Source organism: Aquarana catesbeiana, linkage group LG09 (assembly GCF_042186555.1).
Source record: "Aquarana catesbeiana isolate 2022-GZ linkage group LG09, ASM4218655v1, whole genome shotgun sequence".
Classification (NCBI taxonomy): Eukaryota; Metazoa; Chordata; class Amphibia; order Anura; family Ranidae; genus Aquarana; species Aquarana catesbeiana.
Genome location: NC_133332.1, coordinates 89,905,550 through 89,918,912, shown reverse-complemented (window position 1 = coordinate 89,918,912; position 13,363 = coordinate 89,905,550). Strand labels below are relative to the sequence as shown.

At 46.6% G+C, this 13,363-nt stretch overlaps 1 protein-coding gene across 12 annotated transcripts in view; it reads right to left on the bottom strand.

The window, feature by feature from the left end:
• Nucleotides 1–13,075, bottom strand: part of LOC141107897 (uncharacterized) — a 53,317-nt gene extending 40,242 nt beyond the window's left edge. For all 12 annotated transcript variants that reach the window (XM_073598943.1, XM_073598944.1, XM_073598949.1 and 9 more), the window contains exon 1: nucleotides 12,917–13,075. In XM_073598943.1, the coding sequence (XP_073455044.1) occupies nucleotides 12,917–12,965 (49 nt within the window). In that variant the 5' untranslated portion in view covers nucleotides 12,966–13,075. The remainder of the gene's footprint in view (nucleotides 1–12,916) is intronic.
• Between the last annotated feature and the right edge of the window lie 288 nt (nucleotides 13,076–13,363).

Sequence of the window (13,363 nt, the reverse complement as noted above, 5' to 3'; positions counted from 1 at the left end):
ATTGTTTTTATGTTAACACAACTTTAAAGTGTTACTAAACCCATGACCCTGCATTCACTATATCTGGTCTCCCACAGTACACAGAACATGGAAATGCAATAGTTTTTAGTAAATATAAATTGCTAAATACAGTTTCTCATCAGCAGTTAGAGCAGTCTTTTGACTTCCATCAGTGCCTGGTTAAAGCTTGTAAAAAGGAGTTTTTATTCTCCCTTGTTTGTCCTATGAGGCTGCAGAACTGCTGACCCTCTGTCTGGACAGTGCTGATTGGCCCTGTGCTGATGACATGCACCCTCTCATAAGAAATTAAAGAAAACTCTCTAGCGATACACATTAAACTGAGCATGTGTACCTTGCCCCCAAGGCTCTCTTCTATCAGGAGATGGTTTGAGGACTGTGGAAGAAGGGGCGGATCAGAGAGGACAGGATCAAACAGCCTTTTTTCCACAATGCAACGGATTGACCTCTCAGGTTCCACAGTCAGTATAACAAGCATGCTTTACTACATATACTGACTGATTATGCTAATTATATTGTGGGTTTAGTATCATTTTAATTTCACAAACAAATACATAACATGTATGCTAAAAAGGCCAGCACTGCGCTGGACAGTGTTCTGAGATGAGCCACGTACATCTGCTGTAGTGGAAGTATGTCATAAAGTAGGCACATTACTTATAGTCAACACAGTTGTAATGCAAAGATACCACTGGGTCTTAGGCTGGCCATACACGGTTTGAATTCTTTCCTGCAACCATAGTGTTGATGCAGGAATCCCTCTTACTGGGTCATTGTCTTCTCCCGGTGGGGGAAGCTGTCCCCGTCGGGAGAAGACAGTGATCATAGGTGGGCGCAGCCTTTTGCATTAGGGTGTGCACCCCAAAGCTCAGGCACACCTGGGACAGTGAATGAATGGGAAGTGTTCTGTGCTGAGCTACTTCCTCTTCATTCTCAATCTAAAGCACAGCAAACACAGTTTACTATGCTTCAGTTATGAATGAACACAGTGAGTGTGTTTATTTAGAAAAGGAAGGGGCCGATAAATGACATATTGACTAGCCCCTTTCCCTGCTCTCCATCCTAGGGGTTGGGGGGGGGGGCACACGGTGGGAAGCCCAGGCGGGCAGTGGGGGAAGGCGGCAGGGCACAGTGAAGGAGTGATTAGGGTGTGCAGGCCTATGACAGTAATTATCGCTTTTTGCTATAGCAGATGCTAGCGATAATTACAAGCGAATCTGGCAGGCTGGTTGTACCCAAGTTGATTGATCAACTTGGTACATTTAGCCTGCCCATTAATGGTTCGAATCTTGACCGCTTCCTGTTGAACAGGCCAAGATTCGAACCGTGTATGGCTGGCCTTAGAGATAAACACAAGTCCCAAATACCAGCTCAGTGTTGGGAGACAATTCATTACTTTACCCTTTATGACCTAGCAATGTCCTCAGTGCACAGTAAGGGCTCATTTACACTAGCAGTGCCCTCTGAAAAGCGATCCATGGTAAATTTATTTTTAGAGGGCAGTTACATAATTAGTCAAGTTGAAAAAAGACACAAGTCCATCCAGTTCACCCATAAAAATAAATAAAAAATAATATCATGCAATCCCATTGTCAGGTCACCTGAGTCCAGGTGACAGATGCACCCCGTTGGGGTCTGGAGTGCACCGCAAGGTAGTGGACCCTACGGCTGACTGCTGTGGATGGAGCTCTAGGATATACAGGAGAGCAGGTACTCTGTAGTACCTACACAGATGACACTGGGAGCTAGATCACAAGATTTCCCAGGCGCGGAATCTAAGAGCCAGCGGGTGTTCACCAGAAGCACCTAGTGGTGGGGATGGATTTTGCTGCAGTCTGGCTCCAGGTCGCTACCCCTAGGGCCTCCCAGCTCACGTTCACAGACTACAGGGAGGTAGAGTGGAAGCAGCAGACTGCGACAACAAAGGATAGTCAGGAGGTAGCCAAAGGTCAGGGCAACAAGCAGGTAAGGATAGTCAAGAACAAGCCAAGATCGGTAACTGGAATCAGACATAGAAGACACAGCAAGTCACACACAAAAGCTAAACACACAATATTGATCAGCAGAGCTAGCTTGCAGTGCACAGGTCAATCTAGAGTTCCCTGATAGGGGCTGGGGTGGAGCCATTCTTTGAGGAGAAATTACTTAAGCAGCCAGGTGAGAGTGGCTGGCCTCTTAAGCAAAACACATGGAGAGGTAAGCTGAAAAACAAACATTACTTGCATACCCATGACACCCATATACACAATCCTATACCCACAGTTGATCCAGAGGAAGGCGGAAAACCCTAGCAAAGCATGATCCAATTTGCTACAGCAGGGGAAAAAATTCCTTCCTGATCCGAGAGGCAATCGGATTTTCTCTGGATAAACTTTACCTATAAATGTTAGTACCCAATTACATTATGTATATTTAGGAAAGAATCCAGGCCTTTCTTAAACAATCTACTGAGCTGGCCAGAACCACCTCTGGAGGGAATCTATTCCACATTTTCACAGCTCTTCGACCCCCATACACACTATTAGATTTTCTGCAGATTTTTGTCTTCAGATTTACCAAAACCATATAATGTGAGGTCAAATCTTAAGCGGTGTTCCACGAAAAAGTGGAACTTCTGCTTTAAGTACTCCTCGCCCCCTGACATGCCACTTTTAGCATGTCATTTTCTTTTGGGGGGGATTTCCTGTCCCACTTCCTCCTTCCTGCTCTTAGCCGCCTAGGCGACTCCTCCTCTCCCCCTAGGCGGACCCTCCCTCACTGCAATCTTCTGGGACATGTCACAGGTCCCAGAAGATTGCCTGGCCACTAGCATAGTGTAGCGTGACTTGGCAGTGCGTGCCCGGCCGTGTAGCCAAAAGCTGTCACGGCTGAGTGCTCACAGTTGCTATGACAGCGACAGTGGAGAGGAGGGGGAGTGGAGCGAGGCTCCGGCCACCCGCATCGCTGGAGGGACAGGTAAGTGTCTGTTTATTAATAGTCAGCAGCTACACTTTTTGTAGCTGCTGACTTTTAATAAATGAAAAAACGTGTGGAACTCCGCTTTAGGAGTTTCAATTTGTATACAATCAGGCAGACCCTTGCACTACATAGTTTTGGTAAATCTGAAGACAAAAATCTGCAGGGCTGGGCTCAGCCCTTCCTTCTCAAAGCTGGCTGCTCAGCTGTCGGCTAATTGCCAGCTCCTATCTATCCACAGTGACTCACCTGTTGATGATATCCTGCTCTTCAATCCTGCCTACTTAAGCCGTCCAGTCCAGATGAGCTCTGCCTTCGCCTTGGTCACATCTCTAGAGATGCTCTCCTGTGTTCCTGTTAAAGACTTGCTTGGCTGACATTCCTTCTGGCTCCAGATCCTGCTTGCTGTTCTACTACGCTCATCTCTGGCTCCCTGGCGTTTTAGCTTGTCTGACTATCCGTTCCGGTTCCTGAACTCTGGCTATGTTTTGACTACGTTTTCTCTGTTTACCTTTTTTTATTATTATTAAACAAGTGTGATTTAACTGTACTTCTGTCTCAGTCTGATTCATGGTTTCTGACAGTAGGCGAAGGCCATGAATTCAGAGGATGCAGTGAATCCACTTGTTGGTAATATTTTTTCCAGATTGGATGAGCAGGATCACCGCATGGATCAGTTTGTCATGGCGTTACAAATGCTCCTGAGTCCCACGGCTCACCTGGAATCTCCCACTGTGACTACTCCGGTACAACCTGTGTTGCAGGCCATCCTTGCTGTTGCTCCAGTCTCTGTGCAGGCATCCGCCTCGAGTATTACCTCTATAAGAGGTATGTCTGGTTCCGCTCTGCTCCCCCAGTGATTTGGGGGCAATCCAGTCCAATGCAGAGGGTATCTCAACCAGGTTGAGATATACTTTGAGATGCTGCCTCAGGTGTTTCCCACGGACAGAAGCAAAGTAGGTTTCATGATATCTTTGCTTTCTGAGAGAGCCTTGGCCTGGGCAAACCCTCTATGGGAGACGCAAAAACCTGTTGTCTTGAGTTACCCTGAGTTTGTGATTTTTAAAAGGGTATTTGGTGTTCCAGCACGGCGGAGAGGAGGGGGAGTGGAGCGAGGCTCCGGCCACCCGCATCGCTGGACCGTGAGACAGGTAAGTGTATGTTTATTAATAGTCAGCCGCTACACTTTTTGCCTCATGTCCATCAGAGTACGAGAACTTTTGCCGATTACGCCACGGTTCTGGCCTTCTTGGGTATTGAAATCGACATGGAGATGGTTTCCCGGCTGCCCAGTGACAAGCTGGCCAGGCTACTCTCCCTGGTCCGCTTGGCAAAAGGGGCTAAAAAACTGCAGTTTAATACAACTTCAGTCTTTGTTGGGTCACTTGGTCTTTGCCTGCCGCGTCATCCACATGGGGAGGGCTTTCAGTAGACATCTGGCGTGGGCCACAAAGGGGTTGGCTGCCCTCCACCATTATATCTGTATCACCAAGACCATGTGGGATGACTTGGGGATGTGGCTATCCTTTCTCCAGTCCTACAATCGCCAGTCATGTTGGTTGCTGGAGGAGGTACCGAACTCACAGCTGGAGCTATACACTGATGCGGCAGGCTCCTGTGGTTTCGGGGCCTTTTTCCAAGGGGGGTGGTCTGCTTAATGTTGGTCGGCCTCATGGGTCCGCATGGATCTTTTGCGCAACCTCACACTGCTGGAGCTCTTTCCAGTTATGGTCGCCATTGAGCTGTGGGGCGAGCGGTTGCGCAATCACCAGGTGGTTTTCTGGTCCGATAACATGAGCGTGGTGCAGGTGGTCAATCAACAGTCTGCCAGATCCCCTCCATTCGTGTCATTGCTGCATTTTTTGGTTTTAAAGTGCCTTCAGTTTAACGTTTGCTTTAGAGCTAGGCATGACCCTGGAACCACGAATCCGAGAGTCCTTTCGCAGGCTTTGCTAGATCAGGAGGCCATGCAGCGTAGGTTTGCTGAGGCATTCGGTCCGGAGTCCTCTGGGTCACTAAGGACGACCTGATCCGCAGCCACCTCCTCCCAGCCACGTACAAGTCCATGGGTTTCTGGGGACTGTAAATGATCCCTTGAAGACTGCTGCTGATGCTGAGTGCTAGGCTCCACCTCTATGCTGACACAATCCTCCTCCTCCTCGTTCTCTTCCTGTGTGATCGGCGGGCCCGCAGGAACACTGTCTGGATAAAGGGAGCCTTGAGAGGTAAGGAAGTCCTCCTCTTCCTCCCTCTGTTCTGCCTCAAGTGCCCTGTCCATTATTCCACGCAGCGTGTGCTCCAACAGGTAGACAAGAGGGACATTATTACTGATGCATGCACTGTCACTGCTCACCATCCTCGTGGCCTCCTCAAATGGTGACAGGACAGTGCATGCATCCTTGATCATGAGCCACTGGCGTGGTGAAAAAAAGCCAAACTCCCCTGACCCTCTCCTGGTGCCATAGTCGCACAGGTACTCATTGATTGCCCTCTGCTGCCTGTGCAGCCACTGCAGCATGGCCAACATTGAGTTCCATCTGGTGGGCATGTCACAGATTAAGCGGTTCTTGGGCAGATTGTATTCCTTTTAGAGGTCAGCCAGCCGAGCACTGGCATTATATGACCGGCGGAAATGCCCACAGACTTTCCTGGCCTGCCTCAGGAGATCCTGTAAGCCCGGGTACCTGCACAAGAACCGCCGCACCACCAAATTAAGGACGTGAGCCAAACAGGGAACATGAGTGAAGTGTCCCTGTCGGAGGGGGGAGAGGAGGTTGGTGCAATTGTCGCAAACCACCATTCCTGCCTGAAGCTGGCGTGGCATCAACCACCTCTGAGCCTGCCCCTTCAGAGCTGACAGAATCTCTGCCCCAGTGTGGCTCCTGTCCCCTAAGCACACCGGCTCAAGCACCGCATGGCATCTTTTTGCCTGAGTGCTTGCGTAGCCCCTTGAACAACTACAGAGCACCGCTGGTTCCGAGGACAAATCTATAGAGGAAGAGGCCATGGAGGAAGAAGAAGAGGAGGGGGTGGAGGAGAGAGGTGTGTCAGAATCACCAGTAGTAGCATTTTGGAGGCATGGTGGCGGAACAAGCTCCAACAATACTGCACCCTGTCCTGCATCCTTCCCAGCTGCCAGCAGGGTCACCCAGTGCCCTGTGAAAGATAGGTAACGTCCCTGTCCATACCTGCTGGACCATGAGTCAGCGGTAATATGCACCTTACCGCTGACAGCCCTGTCCAGCGAGGCCAAGACATTGCCTTCCACATGCTGGTAGAGAGCCGGAATCACCTTCCATGAAATAAAGTGCCATTTGGGAACCTGCCACTGAGGTACCGCACATTCCACAAATTCACGAAAGGGGGCACCAGCTTAAAAGGCAGCAGTTGGAGTGCTAGCAATTTAGCCAAGCTAGCATTCAGCCGCTGGGCATATGGATGGCTGGGACCAAATTTCTTTAGCCGGTTTAGCAAATGGGGTAGGGAAGTTTGCCTGCTACAATAGGACGTTGGTGTAGCGATAACAGATTGCCTGCAAGTACTTGGCACACCTAATTCTACACCTTCATTCCTCTCAGTGCAGGTTTCTGAGAGAACTGAAGGTATAGTGGTGTTGGAGATCCCAGCTGATGAGGAGCAAGGAGAGGTCTGCCTTGTTCTTTGGTGTGGGTCTTTTGAGTACGCTTGCCAACGAACTGCATGGGAGTTCAACATATGTCTGGTCAAGCTTGTGGTGCCCAAGCGCCTGCTGTTTTGGCCACGCTTGATACGCTTCAGACATATGTTGCAAACAGCAATGGTGCGATCTGCTGCACACGTCTCAAAAAAGGCCCACACCAAAGAACTTTTGGTCAGCAGCGCCTGCACATGCGGAGCTCTGCGGTGTAATGCAGTTGGTTGGCTGCCCTTAAGCTGGCCCCTGGAGATGTGCCTCCTCCTCCTCCCTCCTATCAGGCACCCACGTAGAGTCAGTGACCTCATCATCCCCTCCCTCCTCGTCACTGGAGCAAATCTGACAGTATGCTGCAGCTGGGGGAACATGACTGGCAGTTTGTTGTCCTTCTGGGCTCACGTTACTGCCTTCCTCAATCTAGGTACCATCATCGGAGCCTTCAAAACGCTGCACATCCTCCTGCAGCATGTACCCAACATTGTGGTCGAACAGCTCGGGGGACTCCTCAGGGCATGATGGTGGGGCTAGGGAAGGAGTGACTGATGACATTAAGCCAATGGAAGAGGCCACTTTGGTAGCTGCATTAGCAGCCAAAGTACTCTGAGCCTGGGTGACAGAGGATGAGGAGGATGAGGACGGCTTGGTCATCCACTCTACCAACTCTTCTGCATGTTGTGGCTCAACACGGCTAGCTGCCAAAAAAAAGGACAAGCGTGCCCCACGGCCACGTGTTGAACATGCACCGTGTCCACGACCAGCAATGTTGACTGTAGACACAGAGCCTGCTTGCGTTCTTTTAGTGGCCTGTGAGCATCTGCCTCTCCTTGTTGGCCTTCCAGACATACTGTATTTGATGTATTTGTAATGTATTTGAATAGGTACACCAGGAAAGGCCTGCAGTGAGATGTAGCTGCACAAAGCTGGGATGTATATATATACTGAATATACTGCAGCTAACTGAAATAAACTGCCTGCCTGTAGTATGTTAGGAAGAGAACAACAGGAACGGTCTGCAGCGAGATATAGCTGCACAGGATACAGTACTGAATATACTGCAGCTAACTGAATGAACCGCCTGCCTGTAGTATATTAGGAAGAGAACAACAGGAATGGTCTGCAGCGAGATCTAGCTGCACAGGATACAGTACTGAATATACTGCAGCTAACTGAATGAACTGCCTGCCTGTAGTATATTAGGAAGAGAACAACAGGAACGGTCTGCAGCGAGATCTCGCTGCACAGGATACAGTACTGAATATAATGCAGCTAACTGAATGAACTGCCTGCCTGTAGTATATTAGGAAAAGAACAACAGGAACGATCTGCAGCGAGATCTAGCTGCACAGGATACAGTACTGAATATACTGCAGCTAACTTAATGAACTGCCTGCCTGTAGTATATTAGGAACAGAAGAACAGGAACGGTCTGCAGCGAGATCTAGCTGCACAGGATACAGTACTGAATATACTGCAGCTAACTGAATGAACTGCCTGCCTGTAGTATATTAGAAAGAGAACAACAGGAACGGTCTGCAGCGAGATCTAGCGGCACAGGATACAGTACTGAATATACTGCAGCTAACTGAACGAACTGCCTGCCTGTAGTATATTAGGAAGAGAACAACAGGAACGGTCTGCAGCGAGATATAGCTGCACAGGATACAGTACTGAATATACTGCAGCTAACTGAATGAACTGCCTGCCTGTAGTATATTAGGAAGAGAACAACAAGAACAGTCTGCAGCGAGATCTAGCTGCACAGGATACAGTACTGAATATACTGCAGCTAACTGAATGAACTGCCTGCCTGTAGTATATTAGGAACAGAACAACAGGAACGGTCTGCAGTGAGGTCTAGCTAAACTGGATACAGTATATATATATATATATATATATATATATATATATATATATATATATACAAAGCCTGAAATGTATATAAATATATATATATACTAAATATACTGGAGGTAACTGAATCAACTGTCTGCTCAATCTATCTAAAATTAAATTACACTCTCTCTCTGAACGCCGGAACACACTACACACGGCCGACGTGCAGGTGGCCTTATATAGTGTGGGGCGTGTACTTAATCCCCTGAGCTATATTTGGCCAAAGGCACCCTGCCTTTGGCCAATTATGGCTGTGTTTGCTTATGGCGCTGTGATTGGCCAAAGCATGCGGGTCATAGTGCATGCTTGGCCAATCATCAGCCAGCAAACCATTGCGATGACGCAGTGCATTATGGGCCGTGACGCACTGCTCAAATTTGCATATACAGTAGATTAACAATCATATCATGTTTTACTCAGAGGTGGCGGAAACATCTATTGTCAGTTATTATCAAAACACTCTGTAGGCAGGTGCAGTTACATCTGTTCCAGAAAAGTGGTTACAGAAAGAAGTGTCATCAGGTGCTAGGCCCTTTTGGTTAGAGTCCTCCTGTAGTGATATCATGGGTGAGTCAGGGTGCAGTTATGAGCTACATTGGAAGGAGCCCTAGTGCAGTTGGGGCATGGGAGCCAAACACACCACAGATGTACAGGGCCATCTTATCCAGCGGGCCCCAGGTTCACAAGGGGCCCCATCAGTACCAGCTCCAACCATCTCCAACCTTGCACACCAGTACTACCACTTTAGTTTAGTAAGCAGCAGGGCTGGACGAGTGGGCACTGGCCCGGTGGCATCTTCTACTTTCCATCCCCGACCTGTCATTGGCTCTGCTCTGCCTACCCCCCGCCACCCAGCCAGGAGATACCCCACAACCCCCTGATGAGGACACACAGACACACACATGGCACTTTGCTGGAAGTATGGTGGAAGGTGTGCAGCAGGCAGAAAATTGGAGGACACACACAGTAGAGGCTGCAAAATTGGTGAGTCCACTGTCCAAACACACCCCCCCCCCCCTTCCACCTTGACAGTTGCATATGTCCCTTCCTCTGCTCTCTGATTGAAAAAAAATACTGCTCCTCTGAAAAGCAATCCACACACGGATTGCTTTTTAAAGGCATTTGACAGGCGGTGTTTGAACCCCCTAAATGCTGCATCATGCCACCACAACCATGTGAATTGCACATGATTATGGGGAAGTTGCAGTATGAACCCTTTTATTTGAATGTGGTGTTCTCACCAAAGGCAACCGGGGAGAGAATTCTTGCCACAGTCACAAAGCAAAGCATTGTGTCTGCCACATGTACCTGTACATTGCCACCTGTCTTCAGTTTTTTTGGGGGCGTGCACACGTGCCCCCTGCCAACCCGTGCTGTGGTTAGACACAGCACAAGCTAATCAGCAGGTTTCCACAAATGATTTTGGTTCAAACCTGCTGATTGGCTGTGTCCAATCACAGTATAGAGTTCTGTGTTTACACACAGGGCTCTGTACACAGAACAGCGATCTGGCTGTTTCCTGGGAGAAAAAGCAGCCAGATCTGTAAGTAAAAGCAGCACACATTACACTCATTAGGCACGCAGTTAACCCTTTAATTGTCCCTTGATGATAACCTCTTCCCAGCCACTGTCATTAGTACAGTGATAGTGTACAGTATTATATCTGATCACTGTATTAGTGTCAGTAGCGATGTCAGTTAGTGTACCTCCCAGTGAGGGTCTGTTAGCACCAGATCGCCCGCCACACTATCAGCCACACTATCAGTCACACTATCAGCTGACCACCGCTATTACATGTTTACCAAAGACATGTAGCTGAATGCATTTTGGCCTAAATTTATGAAGAAATGTTATATGTTTTATAACGTAAAGTAGAAAATATTGTTTTATTTTCACATTTTTTTGTCTTTTTTTCTTTTATTAAAAAATAAGAAAATGGTAGTGATAAAATACCACCAAAAGAAAGCTCTATTTGTGGGGGGAAAATGATATAAATATAATTTGCGTATAGTGTTGCATGACTGAGCAATTACCAGTTAAGCTAGCGCCATGCTAAATAGCAGCAAATGCCCTGATCATGACGGAGGTCAAGTGGCTAGAGGGAGCAGTAAAACCACAGCGCAACTGCATGGCTTTACTGCCCCCAACCACAAATATGAAAGACTCCTGGAAAAAAAAAAAGAAGGTTGAAGAAGGCATTAGAAACACTGGTCTATACACGTGCTTTTCATTGCAGCTACAAGGAGATGTAGGGAACTAAGAGAGGAGAGAACACATTTCTAATGGGTTTCTTATTATTTTAAGATCAATTTTATTGCAAGTACTAAGGAACATGTGTTCAAATCTATCAACTATTTATAATTTACAGAATAGGTGCGTAAATTTGGACAGGCTTAATTTGCCCAGGGGCCTGTGATGCTATTAAGATGGCCCTGCAGATGTAGCCAGCAAGTGGAGGCCCTAGACAGTGCTGGAGGCCGAGGAGAGACAGACCTGCACCCAGTTGTAGACTTCCTGATCCTTATGGAGGTGGGGCTAGGATGGGTTGCAAGTTCCCTGTGTGAGACTATCCTCCTGGGGGATCCCGGGAGAGGTGTACCTTCGCAGGAGGTGACTGCAGAGATCCTATCCCAGTAAGTGCTAATGACCCCAAGTGGAGAAAGACTGTTTAAGAGAAGATGGCTCATTTAAAGAGTTGCATGATGCTTTCACATGTGACTACTGTGGACGGTCCACTAAATGTGATTGATAATGTACTGTCAAGTGACTCCAGGTAGTATGTCGGTGTGACATGACTGTTGTGGCATTTCCAAGTACCACCAGCAAAATACAGAAACCATATTTATGTGTGGAAAATCCTTCCTTTGGGGATGTAAAGGTTAATGGCTGGGAATGTCGGGAGGAGGCCTCTGGCATGGAGTGGGCACAAGAGAGCGGAGAGTTATAGCCTTAGTAGGTGGGTTACTGTTCTAGTAAGAGAGGAGCGGGGCAGGAGCTGGTCCTTTTGGAGACGATTTCTAGCCAATCACAAGCCCCTCTTACAACCTGATCGTTGGTCCTGAAGAAGCAGACGCTGTTTGTGAAACACATTGAAAACTTTTGGCAGAAACTACATAATTTGAACAATAATATTATGATCCAGTATAATGTCCAGTCTGGAGGAAATCTAAGGCTGGACATACACTATACAATTTTTTTGTTCAACTTTCCTTTAGATTTACCAAAACCATATAAAAAACCCTTTCAATTTGTATGCAGTCAGGCAGGCCCTTGGACTACATAGTTGAAGGTAAATCTAAAGTAAATCGAATCAGAAAATTGTATAGTGTATGGCCAGCCTAAGTAGAGTCAGTGTTTTACCAATTATGTATATATAATATCAATTCTATGTGGAAAGACCTTTAAGAATATATATTTATGAATTTAAAAAAATGTGATCTCTTGAATTATTCTATGTTATGTTGATGCACTAGTAGATTTAGAAGATAAGCAGTCACAGCAATATTTTTTTTTGTTTGTTTCACATCTCAAAACTGAGATTGGACTGCTGAGGACTGGGGTAAGGTCATTTTCTCTGATGAATGCCCTTTCCGTTTGTTTGGGGCATCTGCAAAAATCCTTGTCTAGAGAAGAAAGGGTGAGCGCTACCATCAGTCCTGTGTCATGCCAACAATAAAACATCCTGAGACCAATCATGTGTGGGGGTGCTTCTCAGCCAAGGGAGTGGGTTCACTCCCAATTTTGCCTAAGAACACAGATATGAATAAAGAATGGTACAAAAACATCCTCCGAGAGCAACTTCTCCCAACCATCCAAGAACGGTTTGGTGAGGAACAGTGCCTTTTCCAGCGTGATAGAGCACCTTGCCATAAGGCAAAAGTGATAACTAAGTGGCTTGGGGAACAAAACATCGAAATTTGGGTCCATGGCCAGGAAACTCCACAGACCTTAATCCCATTGAGAATTTATGGTCAATCCTCAAGAGGCGGGTGAACAAAAACCCCTCCACAAATTCTGACAAATTCCAAGCACTGAGCATGCAAGAATGGGCTGCCATCAGTCAGGATGTGGCCCAGAAGTTGATTGACAGCATGACAGTGCGAATTACAGAGGTCTTGAAAAAGAGGGGTTGCAACTAGTGACTCTGCATAAACTTAATGTAATTGTCAATAAAAGCCTTTGACACTTATTACATGCTTGTAATTATACTTCAGTATGCCATAGTAACATTGGAAAAAAAGATCTAAAAACACTGAGGAAGCAGACTTTGCGAAAATGTATATTTGTGTCGTTCTCAAAAGTTTTGGCCATGGCTGTACTGTACTAAAGAGGAAAAAAATATATATTTATAAATACATAAGATAACTACAGTCTTACCAAATATCCATAGAATTAAAGAAATAAAAGTTTTCAGTCCACGATCCATTCCTCCGATCAATCCTATTCTGTACTAGATGCTGATACAGACCTAAGGGTTGATGGTCAACACTAAAGTGTTTTGCTGCAGAATACAATTCATCGTCTTTTAAAGGAAAATTCTTATCAGTAACAAAAAGTATGATACCTCAGTGATAAGCTTTGCTTGTTATACAAGTTGTTTGTTATACAAGGTCTTATTCAAGCAACTGGGAAAAGGGTGAGGTTATGCCAAGGTTGGCAAGAAGGAACCATAAACTCCTTATTAAACTGCTGAGGATCACAGTAGAGCCTTCTTATGTTCTTGCTCTTCCATATTTTTATTTTTTTCTAATAAGTCAATATGTATATGAAGCGCTTACCCCCGATGGAGCGGCTAAATAATTGTTATATTCGTTTACCACCTAA